This window comes from Saprolegnia diclina (genome assembly GCF_000281045.1).
Source record: "Saprolegnia diclina VS20 unplaced genomic scaffold supercont1.17, whole genome shotgun sequence".
Classification (NCBI taxonomy): domain Eukaryota; phylum Oomycota; class Saprolegniomycetes; order Saprolegniales; family Saprolegniaceae; genus Saprolegnia; species Saprolegnia diclina.
This window is the reverse complement of record NW_008246084.1, coordinates 460,925-488,332: the sequence shown is the minus strand read 5'-3', so window position 1 is coordinate 488,332 and position 27,408 is coordinate 460,925. Positions and strand designations below refer to the sequence as shown.

At 59.1% G+C, this 27,408-nt stretch overlaps 11 protein-coding genes across 11 annotated transcripts; 6 read left to right on the top strand and 5 right to left on the bottom strand.

Annotated features, from left to right (window-relative positions):
• Positions 1-663: 663 nt before the first annotated feature.
• SDRG_06377 (hypothetical protein) lies at positions 664-1,205 on the top strand. Its single transcript, XM_008612156.1, has one exon. It carries the CDS (start codon positions 680-682, stop codon positions 1,133-1,135), a length of 456 nt encoding a protein of 151 aa, XP_008610378.1. The 5' UTR covers positions 664-679; the 3' UTR covers positions 1,136-1,205.
• A 419-nt stretch (positions 1,206-1,624) lies between these two features.
• Positions 1,625-3,287, bottom strand: SDRG_06376 (hypothetical protein). The gene has a single exon (XM_008612155.1). It carries the CDS (start codon positions 3,243-3,245, stop codon positions 1,695-1,697), a length of 1,551 nt encoding a protein of 516 aa, XP_008610377.1. The 5' UTR covers positions 3,246-3,287; the 3' UTR covers positions 1,625-1,694.
• A 989-nt stretch (positions 3,288-4,276) lies between these two features.
• SDRG_06375 (hypothetical protein) lies at positions 4,277-5,380 on the bottom strand (the record flags this gene model as incomplete). The annotated part of the gene is made up of 1 exon (XM_008612154.1): positions 4,277-5,380. One exon carries the CDS (start codon positions 5,378-5,380, stop codon positions 4,277-4,279), a length of 1,104 nt encoding a protein of 367 aa, XP_008610376.1.
• A 1,574-nt stretch (positions 5,381-6,954) lies between these two features.
• SDRG_06374 (hypothetical protein) lies at positions 6,955-8,889 on the top strand. The gene has a single exon (XM_008612153.1). It carries the CDS (start codon positions 7,046-7,048, stop codon positions 8,831-8,833), a length of 1,788 nt encoding a protein of 595 aa, XP_008610375.1. The 5' UTR covers positions 6,955-7,045; the 3' UTR covers positions 8,834-8,889.
• A 109-nt stretch (positions 8,890-8,998) lies between these two features.
• On the bottom strand, positions 8,999-10,647 carry SDRG_06373 (hypothetical protein). Its single transcript, XM_008612152.1, has 6 exons — positions 10,471-10,647; positions 10,287-10,424; positions 10,122-10,241; positions 9,961-10,065; positions 9,758-9,906; positions 8,999-9,714 (listed from the first exon to the last, which is right to left on the bottom strand). The coding sequence occupies exons 1-6, from the start codon at positions 10,597-10,599 to the stop codon at positions 9,066-9,068; spliced, it is 1,290 nt and encodes a 429-aa protein (XP_008610374.1). The 5' UTR covers positions 10,600-10,647; the 3' UTR covers positions 8,999-9,065.
• Positions 10,648-10,727: 80 nt separating this feature from the next.
• Positions 10,728-12,689, top strand: SDRG_06372 (hypothetical protein; the record flags this gene model as incomplete). Its single annotated transcript, XM_008612151.1, has 7 exons — positions 10,728-10,757; positions 10,804-10,941; positions 10,991-11,719; positions 11,772-11,964; positions 12,005-12,098; positions 12,149-12,274; positions 12,321-12,689. 7 exons carry the CDS (start codon positions 10,728-10,730, stop codon positions 12,643-12,645), a joined length of 1,635 nt encoding a protein of 544 aa, XP_008610373.1. The 3' UTR covers positions 12,646-12,689.
• Positions 12,690-13,040: 351 nt separating this feature from the next.
• Positions 13,041-16,896, top strand: SDRG_06371 (hypothetical protein; the record flags this gene model as incomplete). The annotated part of the gene is made up of 6 exons (XM_008612150.1): positions 13,041-13,800; positions 13,855-13,911; positions 13,964-14,043; positions 14,090-15,250; positions 15,300-15,620; positions 15,664-16,896. 6 exons carry the CDS (start codon positions 13,041-13,043, stop codon positions 16,894-16,896), a joined length of 3,612 nt encoding a protein of 1,203 aa, XP_008610372.1.
• SDRG_06370 (hypothetical protein) lies at positions 16,746-20,328 on the bottom strand. Its single transcript, XM_008612149.1, has 12 exons — positions 20,126-20,328; positions 20,011-20,081; positions 19,912-19,963; positions 19,681-19,862; positions 19,450-19,634; positions 19,307-19,403; positions 19,223-19,255; positions 19,003-19,182; positions 18,847-18,960; positions 18,382-18,796; positions 17,201-18,333; positions 16,746-17,156 (listed from the first exon to the last, which is right to left on the bottom strand). Exons 1-12 carry the CDS (start codon positions 20,316-20,318, stop codon positions 16,893-16,895), a joined length of 2,919 nt encoding a protein of 972 aa, XP_008610371.1. The 5' UTR covers positions 20,319-20,328; the 3' UTR covers positions 16,746-16,892.
• A 373-nt stretch (positions 20,329-20,701) lies between these two features.
• Positions 20,702-22,353, top strand: SDRG_06369 (hypothetical protein). Its single transcript, XM_008612148.1, has 8 exons — positions 20,702-20,870; positions 20,927-20,987; positions 21,049-21,160; positions 21,206-21,357; positions 21,405-21,542; positions 21,591-21,924; positions 21,965-22,146; positions 22,195-22,353. Exons 1-8 carry the CDS (start codon positions 20,785-20,787, stop codon positions 22,270-22,272), a joined length of 1,143 nt encoding a protein of 380 aa, XP_008610370.1. The 5' UTR covers positions 20,702-20,784; the 3' UTR covers positions 22,273-22,353.
• Positions 22,294-24,318, bottom strand: SDRG_06368 (hypothetical protein). The gene is made up of 5 exons (XM_008612147.1): positions 23,928-24,318; positions 23,719-23,881; positions 23,034-23,672; positions 22,661-22,985; positions 22,294-22,612 (listed from the first exon to the last, which is right to left on the bottom strand). The coding sequence occupies exons 1-5, from the start codon at positions 24,280-24,282 to the stop codon at positions 22,370-22,372; spliced, it is 1,725 nt and encodes a 574-aa protein (XP_008610369.1). The 5' UTR covers positions 24,283-24,318; the 3' UTR covers positions 22,294-22,369.
• A 1,142-nt stretch (positions 24,319-25,460) lies between these two features.
• SDRG_06367 (hypothetical protein) lies at positions 25,461-27,029 on the top strand. Its single transcript, XM_008612146.1, has 5 exons — positions 25,461-26,199; positions 26,251-26,329; positions 26,372-26,525; positions 26,592-26,726; positions 26,772-27,029. Exons 1-5 carry the CDS (start codon positions 25,472-25,474, stop codon positions 26,927-26,929), a joined length of 1,254 nt encoding a protein of 417 aa, XP_008610368.1. The 5' UTR covers positions 25,461-25,471; the 3' UTR covers positions 26,930-27,029.
• Positions 27,030-27,408: the final 379 nt, after the last annotated feature.

Genomic DNA, 27,408 nt, shown 5'->3' with positions numbered 1-27,408 from the left:
CTCCCCTCGGTGTTGCAAGCTCCTTGGCTGGGCGCATGCCGTCGACGTGTTGATGATATCGGTACATTTTGTCGCTGGACAGATAGCGATAATGCGGCAACTCATCACTGATGCACAAGTGTCATAGCTGGCTGCGACAAAGGAGCTCGAGAGTTCACGGATGCCATTCGTCATCCACGTCGTCCAAGCAATTCGCATGCTTCGAGCACCGACAGCAACCACCGACACGACCCCGTGCCGTTGATTGCGGTTTTGCAGCTATCTGCGATCGCACATGGCGGCACCCAACACTGTGACACTAACGTCGGCGAAATGCTGGCCTCGGTCTTGGCCTCGATCGTCCATCGTGGTACTTTCAACAGAATTGATGCTCTCAAATGGAGCAATACATACATACACTGGTCAATGACAGCTCGATATCACTCGTCTGCAACTCGTGGGAAAGCGCAGGTTGCTCACGAGCACTGTTGACGCAGGACGACGGGTCCGTCATGGGCCGTTCGGTGGGTGCGCGCCGCCCTTGACAAACTCGAACGGCCGACAAAGCGACCATGTGCAACAGGATGTAATTAAATATGACGCGCGCTGTATACGAGCGGTGAGGTAATTCAATTTCGCATGTCAAAAAGGCGCGCAAGTAGAGACGCATCCATTTGCGATTTTGCGATTTTTGACCGACATGGGAAGCCACAACTACAGCAGCGCCGAGTACGAGTACCTCGTGACACAGCCGCAGTACTCGTCCCGACTGCTCAAGTCGTCGTGCTTGACGGCGCTCTCGGCCTTCTCGGCCGCCAAGAAGGACCTCTGGAGCTGCTCGCTTGTCGCGACGCTCGTGCTGCTCACGTCCATCAACTACTGGCGCCACCCGACGATGGGCTGGCGACGCAACATGGACATGGTGGCCGTCGCGGGCGGCCTCGTATACCACATGTACCTCTCGCTCTCTTGCGAAGTGCAGTTTTACCAGTACCTCTACTACGCGCTCATGGCCAAGTCGGTCTTTTGCTACTTCAAATCGATCACGTGCCCGAACAAGAGCATCTCGTACCTCTGGCACATTGGCATGCATGCGGTCGGGAACCTTGGGACGCTCGCACTCTACGTCGGCCTCGCGCGCAGCTTGGAAGGGTAGCGACGTTGTCTTGTCTGCCAGTTTGCGTCCGTCGCGTCCACCTATTAACTAAGTATTATTTCGTCCTCCTCAACTCTGTGTATTCTCGTCGTGCTTGGCCTTCTTGGAGGTTGGGCAGATCCGAATCAAGGAGCTTCAACATCAACAGCTGCAGAAACCTCGCTTCCGCGACTGCAAGTCGCCACCGCCGCCTCGTCGTCACAACGTGATGAAATGGACAGTCCATGGGCCTGTCCTCTTCCGGAGACAGCCAAAATCAACGCCCTCCTGACACAAGAAGGTCCCTTCTTATACTACCAAGGCCATTACTTTACGGCGCTGACACTTGTACACAAAGAGAGCGGCGTCAACCACCGACCCGAATGGTATCGATACGACGCTCTTCTTTCTCAATGCAACGTGTTCGTACGCTCTGTCTAGAGGAGCTACTACTATGTGGTCCAAGTCTCTTCACCGTGGGGTGGTGCACTGTGCATAACCAATGACGGGTCTATTCGCTTGTCTTCACGTGTATGTCAAGGCTGTGGGGTCACAAATTATACAATTATTATTTAGTCTTCTAGTGGGCAAACTGGCGCTTGTCGTCCTTGGCGCGCTTCCCGTACGGGTTTTCCGCGCTAAACGCATGGCCGCTCTTGCTGTACTTGTCTTCGCGCTTGCGCTTGCCTTCCTTGCCGTTCGTCTTGACGGGCAGCGTCACCTTGGGCGGGACCGTGAGGCCAAACGACTTGGCGACCGCCGGCAAATCGAGGGTGCCGACGTCAAAGATGTTCTTGAGGCCGTGCGACGCGTACGCGAGGAGGTAGCTGCGGTACGCTTCCTTTGCGCTCTTGTGCAAATAGTACGTCTTCTCGACGAGCTTCATGAGCTGGTTCTCGACGTTCGCCACCTTCTTGGTCGGGAAGTCGTACTCGGAGAGCGCGACCTTGGCCGCCTTGAGGTACTTGAGAAACCCGAGCTCTTCCGGGAGCAGCATGAGCAGCGCCTTGCCGGCACCCGTTGCACCGCGCGCCGTACGACCGACACGGTGGATGTACTCCTTCGGATCATCCGGCGGGTCATACTGGATGATCCAATCGACCGCCGGGATGTCGAGACCACGCGCCGCCACGTCCGTGCAGAGCAGGATACCGCTTTTCGCCGAGCAAAACTGAAAGAAGGTCGTCGTGCGCTTGTTCTGCTTCTGCTTGCCGTGGATGTCGAGCACAGGCACGTCAATGTAGTTGAGGAGCTCGCCGTAAAACTTGACGGCGTTGCAGCTCGAGAAGAAGACCATGACCTTCTTGTTGAGGTTCTTCTTCAAAAAGGTAAAGAGGAGCAAAAACCGCTTGTCGCTCGGCGTGACCACATAGCCCTGCTCGAGCGTCTGCACGGTCGCCTCGGCGTTCTCGACGTCGTCGACGCCAACGTACACGGGCGTACCCTGGATCGACACCTTGATGAGGTCCTCGACCTTCTTGGTCTGCGTCGCCGAAAAGAGCATCGTCTGGCGCGTCTTGGGGATGCACTTGATGATCTGGCGCATCTCCTCTTCGAAACCAATCGAGAGAATACGGTCGGCTTCGTCGATGACGAAGATCTGGAGGTTGTGGAAGATGAAGCCCTTGGTGTTCTGGAGGTGATCGAGAAGACGACCGGGCGTCGCGATGAGGATGTTGACGCCCTTTACGAGGCGCTCGGCCTCGGCGCGGCGGTTGGCACCGCCCATGACAATGCCGTGCGTCTGCGTGTGGTACTTGGTGATCTCCTTGACGACGCCGTAGATCTGGAGCGCAAGCTCGCGCGTCGGCGAGATGACGATGCAACCAGTGCCCTTGCGCGCAGTAAACTTGACCTTGTAGAGCAGCTCGATCGACGGGATCAAGAACGAGAGCGTCTTGCCCGAGCCCGTCTTGGCGGCGCCGAGCAAGTCGCTGCCAGCGAGAAGCGGGCGGATCGACTTGGACTGAATCTTGGTGAGCTTGACGAAGTTCATCTCCTTGAGCACGCGCTGCGTCGGCTCCGAGAGCGGCAGCGACTCGAAGGTCTCATCCGAGAAGTAGACGCTGCTATCCGTGCGGGCCACGGGCGCGGCCGCGAGCGCGCCGACGTCCTCCTCGTGGTCGCTCATGCTGATGCAAGATGAGGTTGCCTCGAAGATTGGCTGCCACTGGTTGGTCAAGAGACGACCAATACGAATGGCGAGCAACGCGTGAACCCGATCAAGTGCGCTTTTGAAACACGATTTGTTTTTTAATACTCCACTCTGTACGTTATTATTTTAAAAGGAGTCGTGAGATGCGTACTTTATCGGGCGTGTCTATTTTTAAACACTCCTTTTGGTAGGGCCCTCGAGGGGGTCGATACATTTCTTGCTGGGTAACGAAGGCGAACATCAGTAGGTACTATGCAGTCCCTGGAAGCGAGCTTGTAAGATAAAGCAATGCGTTGGTGTAGAAGGACCTTGCTGGTACGTGCATGACGTGCGGAATACGCTACTGGGTGGCTCAACGCATCCATAAGGGTCCTTCTAGAAGGTCTGTCATCTAATGTGGGATAGGGGTCCCAAGAAAACAGGTGGCAGCAGCTCGTGCAAGCATGAATGGAGTGCGTCCACGCATCTCAAGTCGCAAACCCCACCACTTTTGTTGGTGTTGAAACGACGTACAATCACATATCAGATAGAAGACTTTTGAGCGCCCTCGTATGGCAATGCCGTTGCGTCCGACAAGGTGTACTAGTCGTCTTGTGTGCTGAAGCATGCGAGAAGACGAGCATCCGTAGGTCAAGTGTGGGTGAGGTAAACGTGCCTTTGCAGTGACCTCAACCGCAAGCGGAGTCGATGGGAGCCGAGTCTGCGTTGAGCAGCGTTGTATTCGGGCGTGAGAGAGTACGCAGGTGAGCAAGATTGGCGTATTGGTCGCGATGGGTGACTCGTGCACTGAAAATGATGTGGTGACCGCGTCGTAGTGGAAGCGACGAGCGTATGAGAGAGTCACATGGACACCCAGCTTACGTGAACGAACAAACCAGACACGGCGTGTAAACCGTGGTAGTTTTTGTTTGCATTAAAGCATTTTGCGACGGAAAGCAGGACTTGAAACAGAGTTTGATTTTGTCATGCACAGTAAGAAATAGATTAAGCGAATAAGATAGGTCTATCTACGGCTTGGCCGTATAGCACCACGCCCGGCCAAACTTGTACTGCAGCTCGTACCGCTCCAGATCGATATCTTCGTGCTTGGCCGAGAACTCGCGACCGTGTTCATCGGTGACCATGACGCAGTGCCACGGCGTAGTCGGGATCGACCCGTTGGAGCTCTGAAGCTGCGGGATGAGGGCGACACCGTACTTGGGGCCCGCGTTGTCGTAGGCGTGGATCGAGAGGCGGATCGCGTCCGGATAGCAGTCGTCGACGAGCGTCGAGAAGGCCATGTTGCGCTGGATCATGAGCTTGGCGGCGGCCCCCGCAGCCTTATCGATGGCCGACTTGGACATGCCGACCCACTTGTGCGCGAGGTCCTTGGTGAGGAAGCGACGGAAGCCGCGGTACGTGGCAAGGACGCCCGCGTCGTCCTTTAGAAGCTTCTTCATGTCGATCTTGTCGCAGTTGTAGCGCTCGAGAAGCTCCTGGTTGGGGTCTTCGGTGGTGGTGTAGTTCTCGAGTCGGTCAAACTTGATGTGCGTATGCTGCGCCGCGACCGCCATGGCCTCGAGCTCGGCGATGTAGGCGTCCATGGCGTCTGTCGAGACGCCAATGATGTCGTTGAAGATGCGACCGTCGCTGAAGATGACCATCTGAGCGCCAGGCGTGTACACAGCCTCGATCTCGCGGCAAAGCGTCTCGAGGCGTTGCATCGCAAGCTCTTCACCGCGGTCCGGCAGCACGCCGAGCGTCTTTTCGGCTGTGTTGGGCGACTTGAAGGGAAAGGCCGGGATCACAAACGTGAGGGGCTGCTTGGCGTCGATCGCACGCATGACAGCCGCTTCGACCTTGAAGCGACCTTCGGCATCAAACCGATCACCGGGAATCTTGTGGAGCATCGGGAGAAGGGCAGCGAGGACGGCGGTAACAATGTCGTCGGGCGATGTGGACTTGGTGACCGGTGCGCTCTCCAGCGCAGCGCGCTGCGGGTACTGGCTCGGGAGGTAGCGGCTCCAATAGTCGAGCAAGAGCGCAAGGAACGAGAAAGGCGACTTGGTCGTGGGGACCGGCTGCGAGTCGTTCGCACAAAGCGTCGCAAACGGCGCCGTGCACTCGGGCATGCGTTCGATATCGGTGCTGTAGCAAACCATGGCGACTGTGTGAGGCAAATTGAAAAGTGAGCTTCGAGTCTCAACTCCAACAGCACTACCATGTCCAACGCCAAAGTTTGGATTGCCTTTGCATACAAAGATACAAATATAGGCGGTATGAAAGCATCCAGCAGATCCGACTGATACGAATGGCTCTTGGGTGACGAACGGGTGACGGCAACGAGAGGACTTCACCAGATCGACGCCCAGCTTCTTTGTCGCTGGCTGTTTGCGGAATATACATGGCCTAGCTCACAAACGTCCCACCTTTGAATCCAGGACTGCTTTCGTGATCGTCTTCCTTTCCCCAATACTGTACACGCTGTAAACCTCGCAAAATGACTACACAACGTCGTAATTTCACACGAGGCAGTGGGATGCTCGCGATCTTGGACGTCGTCGTAAGCAGCTGCAGCGCCTCCGTATCAGGACTAAGTCGTATTTGTAGTCGCTACGGCCTCAACACGACGGCCAAGATACTGTCAAGCCCGATGGACGATGTCAACACTCACTATCGAAACAAGTCAAAGTCGCAAGAGTTGGCACTGCAGGAAAACGTATGGCCGCCACATGGGCGAGTGGTACGCGCGCGGGGTGCGTAGACCCAATCAAAACGCTCGAAACCGTGACGCGGCAACAGGTGTCTTTGAAAACATTTACTTCCGCTGACTTCCGCTGCGGTTCCTGCGACAGCCATATACATTATTGTAGCTCGGTGGTACCAGTACGCAAATATATGTAGCTGCGTGCATGCGAGATGTGCGGTGCGACGAAGTGCGTGGCATTGACGCCTTGAACGCAGACACTTTGCCTTGCCGGACACGGCTCGGGTGCGAACTTCGTCGCACATCCGATGCCGTCAACGGAAATCACGACGCCAACGAAGCGGTTCATAGAAAGGAGCTTGCAATGGTCGTACGTAGCTGAGTAAACCTGCAATACCGGTCGTAGCGTCAAACAACCCATGGTAGCTGCGGTTGTGAGCGGCATTACGTTGCCGGTAGCCTTGCTATTACTTGGTCGCACTACACGATCCGCGCACGTTTGATAAAGAAAGAATCGACAGCCGAGATTGCGCCTCGAAACACGGTGCTGATTCGCGGGCGGTACTCAGTAGCACTCCGTACCGTGATCAAGGGGTAGGTCTCAACACAGGTGCTGTATGCGCAAAGACAAGCGTTACTCAGATGGTTCCCAACCACTTGTGGTGTGATCACAATCGCTCGAAGCTCCATCGCAAGTCGCTACTCCACGTGTCGTCCGCCTACATTCGATAGCTTCTATTCTTTGTCAGCTACAGCCATGTATGGGAAAAATATGTAGGGAATACTTCTGTGCAGTACTGTGCATAACCAGACCCTAATCGAAAACAGATGGCAGATAGGGTGGACACCGAGCGTATTATTCCGCGGCGCAATCGGACTTCGGTTGTGTGCGACACGCGCATCTCTGACATTTCCGTGATCAGAGGTTCGAAAAACCGACATTCGCGCCCAAAAGATCCATACTCGATTGTCATTTTTCAATTTGCTCTTTTTCCAGCAGCGAGCTCGTGTCGTCCTCTCTCAACGACCCCGCCCGCCCACCACATTTTCCAACAAACCCAACTTCTCTATCCACAGTACACGAACAAATATGGTGCAATCGACCATGGACCGCATCATTGACGCGCTGCGCCCGCTCCTCAACATCAAGCCCGAGGACAAGTTTGAGACCGACGGCCGCGCGTTCCTGAGCAAGCTCATTGCGCGCGCGATCGAGAAGGACGAACCGATCTCGCTCGTTCTCCCCGGCTTCCCTTGCAAGTCGCCCAACACGGAGACCGAAGTGCTCGGGAAGCTCCCGGACCGCGGCGAAGAGATCGGCCTCGCGCGCTTGGAGGCGGCGTGCGTCGCGATCGAAAAGGTCTACCCCCGCGGCGCGCGCGCCAAGATCTTTAGCGACGGCCGCGTCTTCAGCCAAGTGCTCGGCGTCACGGACGACGACGTACTCGCGTACAAGGCGGCGCTCGTGCAGCTTCTGGCGTCGACCACGCACACGCACTTGGAGTTTGACAGCCTCGACAACCACACGAAGACGTCAGTCAACCAAATCGCCGAGGTCAAGGCCCGGTACGGCGTCGACGCCCTCGACTTGGACGACGTTTTGGCCACGAACGCGGGCTTGCGCAACACGTACAACACGTTTCACTCGTTCATCGGGCGCGACCTCCTCGCCACGTACGCGCACTTGGACGCGGCTGCGAAAGCAAACGCGATCACATCGGCCGCGCGCGAGATGATTCGGCGCAACATTGCGTTCTCAAGCCTCGTCAACGACGTCTTTGGCGATGCGATTCGGCTCTCAATCCACGCGTTTGACAACGCAGGTCCCAAGTTTGGTGTGCACTTGATCCCGCAGCTTGAAGCGTCCGAGACGGCGCCGACGACGCCGTGGCACTGCGTCATTGTGCAGCGCATGGACGGCACCGAATTCGCATGCAAGCACGAAGACGTCGACAAGACAAAGTACGAAGTCGTCACCAAGTTTGGCCGTCCGTGGTTCTACCGCGAAGTGCCCGACCTTTCGCCCGAGTGGGCGCGCCTCGCGATTGCCGTGCAGCCGTGGCGCCAGGGCGTGACGCTGATCGCGTCGTCACCTGTCTCGATCACGGCGCTGCCCAAGATTGCGCTTCGCGCGCTCGCGACCAAGTACAGCGTCGTGCTCCTCCGCGGCTTCCGCACCGACGAAAACCAAGACATGCTCGCGTCGCACATTGGCGAGATCCTCATGTGGCCCACGGGCAGCACGCTCGAGCTCAAGCAAGACGGCGCCTCCGGCCTCGCGTCGCGGTCGCACGAACCCATGGCATTCCACTACGACGGCATGTTCAAGCGCATTCCCGACAGCGACATCCTCGGCGATGTGCCCTTGTACCAGTTCTTCCAGTGCTTTGCGCCGTACCCGGTTCGTGATTCGCCGTTCGGTCGCACCATGTTTGTCGACACGCGCCGGCTCCTCGCGGCCTTGCCGTCGGAAGACGTCGCGCGTCTTCGGACGCTCAAGATGACGGCGACGACGGCGGCCAACGTCATGTACGGTTCGGCGACGCTGACGCATTTCATGGACCTCGTGTGCCAGCACCCGGTCGACGGCCAGGAGATCCTCCGCTTCCACGAGCCATGGGACGCCGACAAGACCAACCTCCAGCCGACGCACATTGCGATTCGCAGCAAGAAGGCGGCTGCGACCGACGCCGAGCACGCTGCCGAGCAGGCGTGGGTCTTTGAGACGCTCGTGCCGCTTCTCTACAGCGACGACTTCAAGTACGCGCACGAGTGGCAAGCCGGCGACTACGTGCTCTCGGACAACTATGCGCAGCTGCACAGCCGGACGCCCGTGCCGCAAAAGGGCCGCGAGATCGCCCGTATCCACGTCAACTAAGTTTCTACTGTATACTAACCATGCCTTAACGTCAAACCCAACTATCTGAATGAAGTTTACTCAAGTACACCCCAGGACCGTTGAGCAGACCCACTTTTCTCTCGTTCTTCTAGACCTGCCATACGAGCTGGACCAACGATATCTCTGGTGAAATTGAGACCACACCAGAACCCTAACCCCACGCATGGCACGTGGTGGAGGTCTTGACCAAGCAGTTGTACAGTGGTAGTATCTATTCAAGCTCGTTGTTTGTCGTAGCTTTCTCGTCGGCGACTGGCTTGGGCTTTTTCGAGGCGCGTTCAAAGAGCTGCCCGGACGCAAGGAGGCGGAGGCGCTTGAGGTGAAAGCGGTGGCCTTTCGAGCGCAAGTGTTCGTTCCACTGCACTTGTCCGACAAACTCGCGCCCGCCGCACTCTGTGCACATATACTTGGTTTTCGGCCCCTTCTTCTCGCTCACGCCGTCGGTCTCTTGACACGTCGCCTGCGTCATAATGGGCAAACCACGAAGGAACGACGTGGCAATCTCGATTGCAGGAGCTGCGACCACCGATGGCCACGCGTCGACCACGGACGTGTCGAAGCGATACACCGGCACGTTCCGGGGCACGAACCGGTTCTTGATCCATGTCACTTGGCGCTTGGCGTACTGGCGCGTGCCAACCTTGAGCTCGTCGATGCAATTCGCGAGGACCGAGTGCAGCGCATCATCGTCGACGCCTTGGGCTTTTGCCGTCAAGTACACCTCAAATTCCTTGAAGCCAATCGCTTGCGTGATGCCTTTGAGTCCCATCGGAACTGGTGACGCAGCCACGTGGTCGCGGATCTCGGTCATCAACCCTTCGATCTCGGGCACGAGACCGTCGACCACCATCTTGTCAACCCTAATCTTCCATCACGCTTACGAAGACAAATCAGATGGCATACCGCTTGTCGAGACGGGCGTTCAGGACCGGGCGGTCGCAGTCGACCCAGAAGGCACACGCGTCAAAGAGCTTTTCTTCCGCCTTTTGCTCAGCAATCCAGTCGCTGTGCCGCTTGCCGGTTTGGTAGAACACCTCGAGGCTGCGCTGCACCTAATATTGCGATGAGACGCGAGCTCGGGAGGATAGCGAGGGACAACGGCCTACCCGGCGAACGTCTTTTGAGTGCAAACCGTTGGCCATGACCGGGTCGACTTCTTGGAGCTTGCGGTAGACCTCTTCGGGCGACGACGGTAGCGGCACAGGACTGGCCTAATGCAATGAGCGTCTGAGAGATCGTTGCTCAAATGCCATCGTATTGAAGGTACGTCGCCGTTGGAGCCAGGCACGTCTTCGAGGAGCTGGCCGTTCCAGAGCAGCGACTGCGTGTAGTACATGGTACCGCCGACGATGACCGGCACCTTGCCGCGCGCAATGATATCTTGAATCTAACGCGAGTCGTTGACGTTGATGAAATAAGGGCTAGATCATACCGTGCGCATGGCGAGGGCCTTGTACTGGATGACCGTGCACTCTTCGACGGGGTCGATGCAGCTCAAGAGGTGGTGCGGCACGCCGTCCATCTCCTCCTGTGTCACCTTGGCCGTTGCCACGTCCAGACCTCGGTACATCTACGATGCCACTGCATAAGTCGTACGCGAGCGGACGACGGCGCACCTGCATCGCGTCCGAGTTGACGATCTCGCCATTGAGCGCCTTGGCGAGGTCAATCGATAGCTTCGTCTTGCCTGCGCCCGTCGTCCCGACGACGACGAGGATCTTGCTCAATGCTTCCTTGACGCTCATGCTGCGTTATCCCTCCAACCGCCTCGGCGTGGATTGTCAGAAGGCCATTGGCTGAAAACACCCTTTCCGTCACATGCCATTGGCTGAAAATGTTGGTTGCCTGTCGGATTGGTGCAAAAGAAGCGCTGATGAGCAATAGCAAGCCGCGCAAGCCCAAGGTCGTATACATGGCCGGTCGCATGGCGCTCATCTGCTAGCGCGTAGAACCCCGAGGCGCCGACAAGGCATCTCTATGTGGCCAACTGCACGGTCGGCGGCGACCACGGCGTTGGCGAAGGTGCTATCCTCTCCTGCTTTGGAGCCTACGGCACACTCTGCGACCTCGTCTCGGAGGACGCCAAGGTACGCACCCGCATGCTGCCAGGCCTCGCAGGCAACTTGTATGGTGCAGGGCTACCTCTTGGTGACGTTTGCGACGGTCGAGGCAGCGGTCGCAGCGCGCTCTGCACTGCAAGGCACGTCGCCAGCTGTGCTTGGCGGCCGGAAGCTCTTTGTGCAGTTTGCCGCCGAAGCACCGCCCGCTGACGCTGGATCATCAGGATCATCGCTCTCCTGTCCGTCCACAACCGCGCAAGTCGTGGTGCCCGGGCTCTCGATCATCGACGACTTCATCTCGGCGGACGAAGAAGCGTCGCTCCTCAATACCATCGATGGGAGGGCCTGGGAAGACAGCATCCAGCGTCGCGTCCAGCACTACGGCTATGCGTTTCGGTACGATACACGCGACGTAGACGCCTCGGCGCCGCTCGGGCCACTGCCGCCCTTTTGCGCCGAGACGGCCGCGAATATGCATCGTCTCCGTCCGGACTTGCAGCTCCCAGATCAAATCACGATCAACGAGTACCTCCCGGGCCAAGGCATTGCGCCTCACGTCGACACCGCCGACGTCTTTACCGAGTACATTGCGTCGCTCTCGCTGGGCAGCGACATCGTCATGGACTTTCGCCTTGCCTCGGACCCATCGATTGTCAAGCACGTTGTGTTGAAGCGCGGGTCGCTCGTCCTCATGGTGGGCGAGGCGCGTTACCTCTGGAAGCATGGGATAGCATATCGCAAGCACGATCTCATTAACGGGTCTGTCGCCGCCCGGACGCGGCGCGTGTCGCTGACGTTGCGCAAGGTACAGTCGTCGACTTGGTGCATTTTCGCTCGACAATTTTGGATTCCGGTAGATTCTGGTCGAGCGCGATTTCAGCCGCGTGCAGCAAACTAGCGTGCAGCGACCGTCGGATCTGGAGAAGGAGCACGTGCACGGCGTGTACGACAGCATCGCGTCGCACTTCAGCCATACGCGGCACCACCCGTGGCCGCTCGTCACCGACTTTCTAAACCGACTGCCCGACGGTGCGCTTGTCGCCGACATTGGTACGCATTCCAAGGCCTAACTTTGCTGAGTGTGACGCAGGCTGCGGCAACGGCAAGTACCTTGGCGTGAACCCAAATCTGATGATGATCGGGTCGGACCGCAGCATGCCGCTGCTCAGCGTGTGCTCGGAGCGGTGCATTTTCCGTTGATAGAAACTTGAAACATATCTTGGTAACGACGTAGGACCCACGACGTCTTTGGCAGCGACGGGCTCAGCGTGCCGCTCCGGACAGGGGCATTTGACGCAGCGATTTGCATTGCTGTGCTCCACCACATGTCGACGATCGAGCACCGCTTGCAGATTTTGCGGTATTTTTGTGATTTTTGTGATTTTGACGTCTAAAATGGCGACTAGGGAGCTCGCGCGGCTCGTGCGCGTCGGCGGTGAGGTCTACGTGGTCGCATGGGCGTTCGAACAAGACGCGCTCTCGAAGCGACAGTTTGCGAGTCAGGACGTCATGGTCGAGTGGAAGCTGCAGCAAAAGTACATTGATCCAAACGAGCCGCTGCCCGCCCATGTGCAGCTCGACGATGCAAAAAAGTGGGCTGTCTACAAGCGCTACTGCCACGTGTACCGCGACTTGGAGCTCGAGCTCCTCGTGCGCCAAGTGCCCGGCCTCGTCGTCACCAACGTCGAGATGATGCGCTCGAATTGGTGCCTGACGATCCAGCGCGTCTAGTTGCACGTCAATGCTGTTCTACTACTTGATACCAACTTGAAACTTTTCCGGCGCACTACCTAGTATGTATGGAAGCTACTAAAGTACTCCGAGTCCACCCCATTGACGTAGTAGGAGGCTAGGGACAGAATATAGAAGGCTAGGGACCGATGTGACTATGGAATAAAACCAAGAGTTAAACGCGTGGGGCTCAACCAACGTGGGTTTAACGTCGCGCTACGGACGGTCTTCAGGCTTGCTGCCACGTCATGCGAGGTGCCGGTGTGGGACGTGTGTCATTGACACTGGACAGAATCCGCACCTGGATCTGAAATTAGGTGCGCTTTTCTCGGACTTGTCCGGATAACGACAGTTTCGAGCTGCCGACTCCACAAGCAAGGAGCGGACGACGAAGCATGTCGAGCCTCGACGACATCTTTGGCGACTGCAGCGACCTCCTCGGCAGCTCGTCGACGAACGCGGCCCCGACCTCGACCTACTCCCTCGACGAGCTCGGCCTCGATGAGCTCGGCCTCGGCGACGTCAAGGCAACAGCGCCGGACGCGCTGTCGCCGACGACGGCCGCGATCACGTCTGACCCGTCCGACTTTCTCTCGTGGCTCGACGCCAAGCCGACGTCGCCCGAGTCGGGCGTGCCCAAGTTCGATGGTCCGTCCTCCGACTCGTTCTCGTTCGATAGCCCACTGGCAGTTCCTTCCAAGGCAGCGGCCGATACCGACGCCACCTTCTCCTTGGACGACGAGCCGGAAGCGCCGGCGCCCGTTGTCCCCGTCTCGGATGCGACCATCGTTGCCAAAACGGATGCGGACTTCTCGTCGCCGCCGCCGGCCCCCGCCGTGACTGTGAAGCAGCCGACGCCGCCGGCCTCGGTTGCACCCGAGGCGTCCAGCACAAGCTCGGGCAACCCGTTCTTGATCCCTGCGCCTACAGCGACAGCGACAAGCTCCAAGCCGCCGACGCCAGCGCACTCGCAGCCAAAAGCCGAGTCAAAGCAGCCGACACCAACGTCATCGTTCTCTGGCATCCCGCCGTCGCCCGCTGCCCCCGAAGGCAAGCCGCCAACGCCACCACAGTCCAACAAGGCGGCTCCTCCACCGATTGAAACCAACACGGGGTCGCGCCACACGTCGTTCGAGGTCTTTACAAGTCCTGTGGGTATGTGCACGGTCGCCTTGAAGCCATGCCTTATCGCTCTCGGCCTTGTCATAGGTGCCTCGTCCGTCTCGGCCTACTCGAGCCAAGATGGCGCCAAGGTCCCTGCGAACGGTACATGATCCTCTCTACCAATTCTCCTGCATCCTCCATCCTATCCGTCTAGATGAACTGCGTGCTCATTACCGATCGCTCAACAAGATCCCTGTCGAGGAGCGCTTGCAAGCGTGGGGCACCCTTCTCGAGGTAGCCACCTTCGGCACTCTACCGGCGCTCACGCCCCTGCTCCTAGGCACCGCCGCTCGAGACCAAGACGGTCGCGCTCGGTGCGTCCGAACTCATTCGTCGCGACGCGCAGGCCGTGTGCTCGCTCCTCTTTGCAGACGCAGCGTTCTGCAAGGGCCTCGAGAAGGACGGCGTGTCGCCCGACTCGGCGCGGCTCTCGCTCACCGACCACGTCGAGGCGCTCATCTTGAACGAGTGCGAGAAGCACGCGATCGCCTATACGCCTGGCCTCGCAATGGCATTTGCGCCGCTCATTGTTCTCGGCGGCGCCGACCCGCTGCGCCACGACCTCTTTGGCATCATGGACATGGTCACGCTGCGCCTCTTCCCGCATCTGCTGTCGCACGTGCCGCTGTCGCACGTGGCGCTGGCGCGGCGGCCGCTCCTCAAGTTGCTGCTCTTGTACCATGACCCGACGATTGCGTTGCACCTCGACCACACGTATCCATCGTGGTCGGAGCCGGGGTTGGTGCCCGACCAATGGCTTGCGTCCCTCCTCGAGGGCCACGACCACACGACGGCGATCGACTTGGACGTGGCGTCGCGCGTCTGGGACTGCGTCGTCGTGAACGCAAGCTCGACGTATCCGTCGATCGTCATGGTGTTTGTGCTCCTGAGTGCGATCCTCGGCTCCAAGAAGCGCCTCTTGAGCTTGACCAACGGGCCGAACTTGCGCAGCTGCATGGTGCAGCTGTTTGTCGAGACATTGAGTCGCCACACGACGCTGCTCCAGAACGTCCACGAGCTCATCGAGAAGACGCCGTTTTCGTTCTGCACCAAGCTCTGCGACGCGGGCATGGGCGTGACGGCAGCGGACGAGACGAAGAGCGCGTCGTTCACGCGCACAAACTCGAGCTCGTCGGTGACGAGCCCCAAGCCGCCGCGCACGAGCAGCAAGGAGCAGCTCGAGGTCCAGAGCAAGACGACAGTGACACCGACCAACAGCAGCAGCAGCAAATTCTCGCTGACGCAGCTGTCATCGATCAACACCAAGCTCATGGCGCAAGCGTCGCAGCTCAAGTCGAGCATCACGGGCAAGAGCGAAGAGGGTTCGCGCAGCGACAGCTTCCACCTCGAGACGCCGTCGACGTACTTTTGCATGACGATCTCGGTCTGTGAAGTGATTCCGTCCGTCTTTCGCGGCTTCAAATCCGCGTGCACGGAAAAGGTACACGTCACGACACTATATGTATTGAAAGATTGATATTTGGGCCTAGATTCGGTACTTTATCATCGACTGCCGACCGCACGATTACCTTGCGCACGGCCAGATCCCGACGTCGTTTCACTTCAACTCGGAGTCGCTCATGGACCCGTCGGCGTTTGATGCAGTCATGGCGACGCTCCAGCCGATGAAGAGCTCGGTGCACATCTGCATCATGGGCCACGGTCACTCGCGCTACGCGAGCAGCATGGTCAAGGACCTCAACCTCTCCAAGAGCGACGTGGCCGACATGGTGGCCAAGGACGCGGCCCAGGTCAACGACGCCGTCATGTTCCTCACCAAGCGCGGGTTTCCGTACGTGAGCATCATCGACGTACGAGGCTTTTTGTGCGTATACACCTCTTATAGAGTGCTAGGGCGGGTACGCGTCGGCGCACCGGTATTTGGCCAAGTCACGCCTCTTCTCGCTCTCGGACCTGTGCGACCACGACGCAGCGTCGTGCACGCTGTGCCAGCAGTGGCAGACGCTGCAGGCCAAAGGGCGGAGCGCGTCGTCGGCGTCACTGCTCTCGGACGAAGAGAACGAGCATATTCAGCGCAGCGAAGGCGGCGTGTGCCTCGGTCGGTTTGGGCCGGATGGTCGCGCGCGCACCAAGTCGACGACGCCGTCCGACAGCGTGACGTCCCCGTCGTCCTCGTCGTACTTTTCATCGATGACAAGCGCGCTCAAGGACAGCGGGAAGACGCTGACGGCCGTGAGTGGCAAGACCCTCAACGCCGTGCCGGGCTCGTCGCTCATGTCGGGAGCCTTCAAGGACAGTAAGAACTGGATGATGAAGAAAAAAGAGTCGATGGACCTCGGCGGCAAGCTCTCGGACGCCAAGGCGCATCTGCACTTGAACGAGCTCAACATGCCGAGCATGAACTCGATGCGGTCGGTCGTGGACGCGGCGGTGAAGCGCGACTCGGCCTTGAACCCGGTCACGTACGTCAAGAAGGCAGCGACGTCGATCGCAGCGACGATCGGGCCCCTTGAAGCATCGGCGACCATGAGCAACGCCCCGACGTCGCCGCCCGTAATGATTTCGCCGAGCAGCAAGAAGCCTGCGCCATCGACCGCGACGGAAGCCGTCTTTTCGATTGACGACGACGAGGACGAAGAGGCCGATGACTTTGTGGGCGCGGCGGACGGCGGGGATGACGAAGGCGATGGCAGCGTGGCGATCGTCGAGCATGTCATCGAGAAGGGCGGCGTGAGCGGTTTGAAGAAGGGCATGCAGCTGCGTATGCACCAGTTGCTGCCGCTGGTGTCGTCGCCGCTCTTTTCATGCTACAAGAAGAAGGTCAAAGGCGGCGCGACCGCGATGGTGCCGCGGCACGTGGTGCTCGCCGAGGACCACATTCTCGTGCTCCGACCCGACAAGGTCTACGAAGGCGTCACGAGCGTCCGCAGCTGCCACCCTCTGAGCCACATTGCGCGCATGACGTGCATGAAGAAGAATGCGCTCATGGTCACGCTCTATTACAAGGTCGACGACCAGACTCAAAAGCAAAACTCGTACGAAGTGCAGCAGCGCGACGCGTTCATCAAGGTCGTCCGGACGTCCATGGAAGCCCTCGCGGCGCAAGCGTCCAGCGACGACAACTAGGCCGCTTGCGTCGACGTACTAGCCTTCTTACTCGTTCGAAATGCATTCGCCTTGGTCTTGGATCGGTGGGTACTGGTCGTCTTGGGTCGAGGTTGATGTTGTTGTTGCATGGCGGCCAAGGCCGCAGCGTCTTCGGCGAGCAGCTTCTCGATGAGGGCGAGCGTCTGGACGTCCTCGAGCTTGACGTTCTCCTCTTGACAGAGGCCCCACGAGTTTTCTTTGAGGTTCCACGTTTGCGTCACTTCGACAACTTGCGAGCTCTACGTACAATATAGATATAAGATTGCTCGGACATTGGGAGTACCTGGATGGCCGTGAGCGACGGCACGGCGACAGGCGCTGGTACTGCCCCCCACATGGGCGACTGCTGCTTGGGCGCCGGTTTTTTGGGTCCTTTGGTCTTTACAAAGGCCTCGAGCGCAAACGTCGGGCCGCTCTTGGCGGCGGGAGTACTCGGTGCATTGATAGGTCGATGCTGTGGTGGGCTGTTCCACACGGGAGCCACGACGGCCTTGGGCATCGGAGGCGGCGCCGGCGTCGACAACAAGAACGTATCGAGTGGCACAAACTTGGTTTTGGTCTTCTTGGCCTTTGGCTCTGTCTTGCGAGCTTCTTTTGTTGGCTTGCGAGCCGCCATCTCTGTCGGGTGATGGGCTTTGGACGCCTTTTCTCTTGGTGACTCTCGCTTGCCCTTGAGCGTTGGCACCGGATCCACAATGACAACCTCGGGCGACGGGGCATAGGCCACTGGCCTCGTATCGACGACGTCCGGGATCTCGGAGGCATCCGCGACGGTGATCTCTGGCGACGCGACGGGTGGTGGTGGCGGAGGCGTCGCCCGGACCTTCTCCAAGTGGCGCTCCAGTATGTCGATCTCGTCGAGAATGAACGGCTTGCGGGCCAACTTTTCCGCTTGGGCGTCGGTCCAGGTAGCCAGTTTCTCGAGGTCGTCGATCTGTCGCAGCCGCTTGCCGAGCGTACGGAGACGCTTCTCGACTTCATGCGGTGCCATGGTCGCGCCTGGCATGCGCATCGACTTGCTTGGCGCGCGCGGTGTCAAGGCGTCGGCTGCACTCGCCCTCGGCGCGGTCTCTTCGTCGAGGTAAATGGGAAACTCTTCGAGGTCCTTGGCCATGTCGAGCACTGCGTCAAAGTTGCGCCGCGCAAACTCGTTGCAGACGCTCACGAGCGCCGTGGCGTAAATCGCGTCGGCGTGGTTGTACGTCTTGACAACCGTCTCGAGCGAGAGCTGGGCCGCGAGCGACTGTTCACAGAGCGACGCCAGTGTCGGCAGCTCCTCGTTTGCCGGTGGCACCAGTTGCGGGCGGTCGGGCGCCACAAGAACCACCGTGTGCTGGGGCCCGGCGGCGACGGCGGACGCGCGCTTGAGCCTTGGCACGCGCTTCGGCACGGGCTGCCAGTTGCGGCCTTCGTGACCTACACCGTCCATTGAGTGCTGAACGAAGAGACGCGCGCAGATTTGACCGAGAGAGCCGCAGCCCCACGTGTACACATCGCCGGTCGCCAATACGACGGCGCAGTGCTCTTTGGCGGCACAGACGCTCACCGCGCGGTGGGCGAGTTGGACGTAGTTGATGCTCGGGGTTTGGACGCCGGGGCCATGGCCCCACGTGTAGACATTGCCGGCCGTGCTGAGACCGATCGAGTGTTGCGCCGCGCACGAGATGTCGGCGATGCTGATCGCGTGCTGCTGGCAGCGCGGGACCCAGAGGTTGTGGTGGTGCTGCCGGAGCCGGCTCTCCTTGGCGACGTGCCGCAGCAAGACTTGGGACGGAAAGTAGGCGTTGTAGCCCCACTGCCACACTTGGCCTTGCACAATCGCGGACGTTTCCTTCTCGACGTTGAGGACGACGCACGTGTGGTTGCACGACACGGCCACCTGCGCACAAACTTCAGACAACTTGTCGTCATGACGCGACGTAGTAGGACCTTGACGGCGGCAACGTGCGTGACGTCGCCGAGCACCGCCGAGTGCGCATGATTGGGCAATAGCGCGTCGACGCGCTTGGGCGACGAAAAGCCTTGATCGGTCCCAAACCCGTCCTATCAATGTATCAATACGACCGTCCCATCACAGATTTGCACCTTGCGGCCGAGCTGCCCTTTCTTGTTGCTGCCCCACGTAAACACATGACCCGACTCGGTGAGGGCGACCGAGTGGACGGACGACGCGGCGATATCGACGACGACGACGCCTTTGAAGGCATCGATGCGCTTGGGCGAGAGCCGACTCGCGGCCGACGTGAGTTTCAGCGGGAACCCGAGCTACGCAGCGGTCACGAATGCAGACAAGTTGTCAATTTACCTGGCCAAAGCTGTTGGAGCCCCACGAAAAGAGCTACACAACGCTCGCATGAGGCCATACGAACGTAGTGGTCGCAGTGTCGACTTGGCCGCCGGTGGTGAGCGCGAGCGAGTGGTTTTCGCCGGCAGCCACCTTGAGCACGGCGCGCTGCGGAAAATGCACGGGCACTGGGTGGATGCAGCTACCAAGACACTGTAACATCCAGTGGAATGACACTGGAAGCTTACTTGAACTCGGTGCCGGTGCCGAGCCGACCGCCTTTTCCAAACCCCCACGAGAAGCAGTCGCCGGACGACGAGACGACCAGCGTGTGGTAGCGCGCGGCGGCGACCTGGACAATGTCCGTCTGCGGTGGCAACTTGACCCGGCGTGGCATCACTTGCTCGTCGCCGTGCGGCAGGTGGTACCCGAGCTACGACGCGCTGTGATGCGACGACGGCGCGTCACATACGAGGTACCTGGAAGTCGACTTTGCCAAATGTGTAGATTTCACCACCCCGCGCAGAAGCCAACTGATGCGGGTACGTCGCGCTGAGCTTGGTCGAGAGGAGGTCCATGGGCGCTAGGCCATCGTGATCGACGACCGCGCTGCTTTCTTCGACCGTCAAGTGCGCGCCGGCGTTGAGCAAGAGCAAGGAGGCTAGCGTAGAGCATAAACACACGCTACGAACGTGATGGCATCGCAGTACTGTTGATGTGGTCGTGGAGGAGGCTCCGATGCAATGGCGTGTAGCCCGACTCCTATGCGGCACGATGCGGCGATCGAAGCAATGGCCTCGCAGGCATACCTTGTCGTGCAGATGCGGACTACCGCCGTGGCGCAGCAAGAGGCTCAGGAGGTCGTCGTACCCGCGCGAGGCTACGGTCATCGCAGTGAGCGTCGAACGGCGTGGCCGGCCGTACCCGCGAGGTGCAGCGCGGTCTCACCGAGCGAGTTGCGCTCGTTCGCTGCGACGCCATCGCGAAGGAGACGCTCAACGGTTGCATAGTCGTTGGCGACCGTCGCCGCCCAGATGTTGACGTCCGACTTCGTCGCCGGTCTCGCTGCGTCGACCATCGTAGCTCGCGATTCGAACACTGAAGTCTTTCGAAGCATCAAATATCCCACAGCATGGACCCAGTATGGGCACGAATCTAAGCCGAGGATCATAACAACCTGCGGTATATTGAATCTTAGAGGTATATAATCCTTTCTGAGATATTGGGTTTCGAATTTTCTATTTATCTAATCTTGAGAGTATGCGTTGTCACAGTATTGAGCAGGGCAGCCCAGCCGCGAGCTAACGACGGCGCGACCAAGCCCATCGCCATGCGCACCCTCTACAAGAAGCGGTCCTAGTACCTCTCTGTGATCTCCGCCAGCAACGAGCTCGCGTAGAGCGTGCAAGTGAGGTGAAGCGCATGGCGTCGAGATGGCGCCAAGCCGGTGGATTTTCCCATCCGTATCCGGAAAGCCGGATACCGTGCCACCTGCGTTTCATCGAAACGGCGCTTGGCGAGGTCGGCAGCGAGGTGCGACGACCACGCCCATCGAGCCGGTTGCTACGAGGAGGACGACGACCATGGACGATGTCCAGTACTCATTCGCCGCCAAGCCGCGGCCAGTGCAGACAACGCGGTCCAAGTACCGCGAGAAGAAGCCGAGCAAGTACATGCCACCATGCTGCCATGCTACCTCGTGCCAATACGGTATGGCTTGTGTAGCACGGTCTTCAACATCATGAACGACCCGCGCGTCGCACGTGGCAGCGTGTACGCCGCTGCCGTACGTACTCGCTCGTCGCGTACTTGGAAGTACTCATGCGTCCATGCTTTTTTGCCCACAGAACTCGATCCATCTCAAGCGTGACGCAGCGCCGCCGGCGCCAATGGCCCCTACGCCGACCATGCCTGTCAAGAAGAACTCGATCTACGAGCCACCAACATCCCTCAACACTTGTACGTTCATGACAACACGCCTGCACGCGCCCACGCGCAGCGTAGACATTCCGGTCGACTTGACCGCCTTCTTGGTCGAGCAGACGCCAACGATCGAGAGCTTGGACGTGCAGACGCAGACCGACGCCTTTCTCCGCAACGACAAGCACAAGAAGCCGTTTGCGCTCAAGAAGACAGGCATCGACACCTCGACCGAGGTGCCGTCGTTCATCGACTCCATTTGCCTCACCTCGACCATGTTCAGATTCTCGAAGAAGACGGCCTCTTCAACTTTGACGCCGAGGTCCAGCCGCTCCTCAATGTCCTCGTCAACAAGACGCTGCAGCAAGCGCGGGCCGAGGTCGAGCGCGAAACCGAGCTCCACCACATCTCTCTCTACCTCGTACCCATCGCGCATCCCACACAGCGCATTTCAATCGACAATGGGTAGAGCGACTTGCACGTCAAGAAGCGGGTCGAAGCCGACGGCGTCGCCAAGCTCGTCGAGGCGGCGGTCGCAGCGCAGGAAGCCAAAGAGCGAGAGACAGCAGATCGCGCCCAGCGCCTCGCCGAAATGGACATTCTCCAGCAAAAGGTCGCGGCGCTCAAGGTCGGACACCGGCTTCTTGACGACGCGATCGAGACGGCCGACGCGCAGCTGCGCAAGAACGGCGTCTTCTACGACCCGCTAAAGCGCCTCGTCGAAACAGGCTTCATGAAATGGATGTACACGCAGGCCGACGCCGCCGTCGACGCGCACCTTGTCGCACACGCGCTCCTCCACGGTCAATGGAATGCTGCTGCGGGATCCTCATGGGCGAGTAGACCTTCTCGACCACAGTCTCCGCAAGCAGCGAATACTCGCAACGCTCGCGCGGTTGCCGACAACTGGCGACGGTCGCCTCGTGCTGGACGCGCGCCACGTGGATCTGTGGGTGGTGCCAGCGATTGGACCGATTGCATATTTGCCCAGCCACACCTTTGCCACGATCGAAGCAAGTATCGAGGTGCTGTGGTCGTGGCTGTATCCTATCGAGAGGCTCAGTGCAAAGTAGGCATGGCTGCAAGGCAACGCGTCGACGGCCGAGGTGCCGCGACCCGACGGCGGGTACCTCCAAGCCCTCTTTCCGTAGCCGCCGTGTACAGACGCAGGATGTCCCATAGACTAAACATACCTCGTAGTATCAACCCAGATCTTATCGTAAATTGGGTCGTATAAGATTTCAGCGTTTACGCTTGACAGAGGGACCGGAACCCGCCAAAGCCATGCACAACCACGCCGCGGAGACCGAGGACGCCCATGACGGCGCCACTCACGGCGATCACAGCGGCGACCATAAAGAGGACAAAGGCCGTCTTGCGGTACTTCTTGATGAGGTAGCTCAGCCCGAGTTGGCCCACAACGCCGCCAGCAAAGCCGACGACGCCATACCAGAGCGCACGCTCGATCGGCAGCATCCCGAGCACGATAAACTATTGCATACACGCTTCTATGTGTCTGAACGCGGATACGATCGGTACCTGCAGCGTCGTGGCCGACGATGTAAAGAGAATCATGGTCGACGACGAGGCCGACGCGACTTGCGGGTGCAGCCCAATTTCGAGCAAGAGCGGTCCCTTGACCATGCCGCCGCCGATGCCGAGGAGCCCGGCGGCGACGCCTGCGACGGTGCACAGCGCCGGGTACAGCACGGTGGTCCGCTTCGTCCACACAATGTCGCCTTCGACGTACTTGTAGCCAAACGCCTGCAGCGCTTCGTGGCGTGCGGCGATCTTGAGGCCAAAGATGGCCGTGACGCCGACAAAGAATGGCAGGGAGAGCGTCGTGAGCAGCCAGTACGCGGCGCTACGATGGACATGTCATCATGACATCTCCGATTCTGACCGAGATTACCTGCCGCAATCGAGACCAATGACGCTGGGCGCGCCATGACCGCCCTTGAGCATCGAGAAGAGGAGAAGACCAAACCATGCGAAGAAGAGGATCGTGAGGTCGCCCCACGGCACAAACTTCCGAAAAGCGAGTAAGCTCGAGAGCGAGAGATGGGCTTTCTTGGTCGTCGTTGCGCGTCCGAGGAGTGACGCGTGGTCGTCATCGTACGCGTCGTTGATCGTGTCGTCGTCGTCGGACGAGGCCGTGGTTGCCTCGTCGGCTTCCTGGAGGTTGATTGTGATCGAGTGGTCTTTGATCGACAAGGCAACAGCTGTGGCCTCAGCTTCGAGCGCCTTGAGTGCCTTGAGCGCACGCCATTTGCGAGCAGCGACAACGACGGCGGCGCCAAAGCGGCGCGCTGCGACCAACGACTGCCAATGAGCAACGACCGATGCCAGAAGCGCCTTCTCTTTGGCAGCTTCCGCCCTCCAAACGGACTTGCCTTTCGTGATCATGCGCAGACTCGTGCTGGAGAGAAGCCATACGAGGAGGACCGTGATGAGCCACTCGGGACACATTTTGTTCATATGCACGCCGATGATCGTGCCCGCGAGGGTCATGGGCTCCATCATCACGACGACTTCGTAGTCGATGAGTTGTCTAACGCAGCAACATACGACGCTTGTATCGACAAACGCATCTGTACCGGTCGGGGTCGAGCGGGTGCGTCTTGCGTGAGTTCAACAACATGCTCGCAATCGCGCTGCCAAATATTGTGGCCTTGGAGAGCGGAATCGCGTCGTGGGACGTCATCCCCAGGACGATGATGTAGAGTGGCACGAGGAGACCGCCGCCGCCAAGCCCGCCGCCTAGTGCACGGCTCTATAATGGCAACGAGAGGCCACGATGACCTACCGGACGAGACGATGACGCAGAGGAAGGCGCCAATTGTGCCATAGATGTCGGTAGCCTGCAGCGGGAAGAGGCCTTGCTCGACACAGGCATGTTCGACACAGCCAAAGCGATGGCCTAGCGCCTGGCACTCGTCGTCGACGTCGCACGACTGATCCAAGCGCTGCAAAAGCTGGCGGCCGTGGGCACCGTCGCTCGCGCCGCTGGCGTAGAACGCAAGCGATAGATAGAGCGCAATGGAAAGCACGCTGCGGCGCCACGTCATGGCCGCCGGAATGAAGTCCTTGGCGCGGCGCGGGGTCATGGTCGTCCGCAGCACCCTCCGCATGCGCTGCAGGGCCAGCGCCGTCCGCATCATCGTCCTGGCTCGTCCGTGTGCGAATGGACCTGCTGCATCAAATGCCACTGTGGACCAATCAGCGCGCGCCATTCTCGAATAAAATCTTTCTTTAAAAATAGTTTGGTGTTTATATGCCTACGTATTAAAATTGAGCTATCAGACCTCGAATACTAAGCCCGAAGGGTTGCGGGACGAGGGCCAATCCGCGCGCCGCGTCGCGTCGACGTCGATGGCAAAGCTGCATTTTCGAAGCGCTGGCCGAGCGCTGCGTTCTTATGGCATGGACGCTGCCCATATCGTTGGCCACGAGAAGAGGAAGAAGGAAGAAGATCTTGGCCAAGGATGTCGACGTGGAGCTCTTGGTCCCACTCTTGTCGGACGACGATTCGACAACAGTGTGCAACGGCAAACACGTTAGACGCTAGATTCGCTAGTACTACGTAGCAGGCATAATAGACGACCCAATTAACGTAGCAGGCACGGAGACCGTGATGTACCGACCGTGACCGTGATATGCAATTGTAGCAGGTGGCTCGCGGGGGGGCGCTCGACACGCCCCGTAAGCCTCGCTTGAAGCCAGGCAGATACTGGCTAAGCCACCTTTGTCTCCAACCTTACAAAAACGTGAATGGGTTGCAGAACTTGCCAAGATTTGGCCGTGCAGCAAATCAATCGGTCGCGAGGCTCGCCAAGCGTAGGGGTCGGCCACACAGGCCGTCGTGGTCCTAGTTCCGTGAGGGAAACAAGGCTGGTACGATACGGAAGGACACGGAGCGTAGAGTCAAACGGGCGCTGTGATGCAGCCTACCGTAAGTGCTGCCAACGCAAAATCATTCTCATGTGGAATGTCGCGACGTGCGTAGAAGCACAACAGTGTTGCAAGATTAGTTAGTATGCTCCGTTGGGTACTAGCACCGCGCATACGGTTCTGTCACTAGCCTCGAGGGGTCTGCGTGGACGCTCTTGCTGAAACAGAACTCTGCTGCCGTCTTGATCTATACCACTAGTCTTCGCCCCGCTCGGAACATCCTGCGGTCCCTCACTCCTTCAATGTGTTGTTCTATGGTCCTCGCACTGCTGGTAGATACTACAAGCACACCATGGCGGTGCCCGTCGAGGCTCAAGATGCGTCTAGGACACGAGGGAATCATATCATCCGGATGCAGGAGCTTATATGCGGATAGATCCACCAACACAAATCTTTGACATGGCGTGGTGGCCGGCGGCGGTCGTGGTCACTCTGACGGCCTTGTGGCTTCAGATGCACCTCTACGCCCAGCACCCGCACCCAGGCCAAACGCTCTGTGACGCACGAAAGGTCGGGCTCGTGATCGTCGGCCATGGCGTCGTACCTCGCAGCCTCGTGGCGGCGATCGCAGCGCACGAAGCCGACCGGCGCATCGACTTTTGCGGCGGCTATCTCTACGTCGTGGCCGTCGGCGACTCCAAGACGGGCGGCTTTCTCCAGCAGCCAACGGGCTTTTCATGGAGCCAGGCGCAGACGTTATCGACCAACGGCTTTGAGGCGGCGTCGCTCGAAGACGACGACGAGACCAGCGACGTTGGCCACGCAACCAGCTTGAGCGACGTCGTCATGACGATGCTTGCCTTTGGCGCTTGCGATCGATACATTGTCGTCGACTGCGCTGGACACGGCAGCCACTGGAAAGACCTCGTCTTGGCGCGGAAGGCGGGCTTTGGCCTTGTCCTTGCCAATCGACACCACTTGGCCGGCGCCTACAACGAGACGTACGCGCGTCTCGTCTTTGACCGTCCGCCAAAGCGCAGTCGTCTGGTGTCGTACGAAGCTACAGTTGGGAGCGGAATCCCAATCCTCCCGACGCTCAACCGTGTCAAGGCGACCGGTGACGACATCCACGGCGTCGAGTGTCGCTTCAGCGACGCCATCGCCTTCATCATGGACGCGTTGCACCGGTACGTCATCGCCCACACTCTACAGCGTACTCACGGTACGCAATGGCGTAGCGGAAGCCCGTTCAGCGAGGCCGTGGTGTCGGCTTATGAAAATGGGCTCACGGAAGCCGACCCGCGCGACGACCTCTCGGTGCGACTTGCTTTGCTTGTTGTGAACGCTCACCGCGCATAGGGCCGCGTCGCAGCACGCAAGATGCTCATCCTCGCGCGCGAGCTTGGCCACACGACCAACATGGCGTCGGTGTTTGTCCAAGATTTGACGCCACCCAGCATGCAAAACCTATCGCTCTCAGCGTTCTTTGCTGGCTTGCCACAGCTCGACGCGGGTATCTGTCGTACCCAGGACATACTTGAATGTCCTTAGTCTTGGCGCGGTCTAATGTATAAGGTAGCCTTCGAAGCGCAGCTCAACGACTCGAGAGCGGCAAATAGCGTCCTCATGTACACGGGGCGCCTGGATGCGGCCGGCACCATCCACGTCGGGCTCGAGCTCTACGATCGCCGGTCGAGCTTTCACCGCTTGCAATGTCGGACGGACCAGTTGTTACGTCGGCAAGCTCATGGGTGTTTAGGGACCGAGAGCTTGTTTGCCGTGACGACCGAGTGGTTCCCTGAGGCAATTGTGCTCAAGGGCGCGGGCGCTGGTACGAACGGCACGGTCGCGTCGCTCATGGCCGACATTGCAAAGCTCAGCTGCGTGCTCTTCACCGCGTGCGACCTAACGAGCTAAGCTCCAAGTACTCACTTGCTACTCGTATCTGTTTGGAGTCGTCTTTGTGCTGCAATGACCATGCTGTCGCAGTCTCCAGTGTCTCCAGACTCGCTAGCCGGGCCGTGCCTGCACAGGCGGTGGGCTTTTGTACCTCTAGTTACTTGTGGCTTTGACGTCGCTTTATAATGTTGAGGCGGTTTGTCTCTGGCTCTTTCTCACGGTCGTCGCTCGGCGCTCAGTACTTCCACGGCCGCCGTCACCCGCACGTTGGTGCCTTGGCGACGAGCTCTCGGACTGTGGAGCTCGCTTTGGAATTCTGGTTACACGAAGAGCGTGCGATCGTCCCACTTGGCAACCAAATGCAAAGGCACGCCAATGACAAATAGCAAGCAAACGGAGAGCTTCTGGTTTGTGCAAAGCCGTGTGCTGGCTGGATCCTCGTATCGCTCTTGGCGTGCGGTTGATCCATGTGGGTTCACTGGGACATTAGGTCGGTG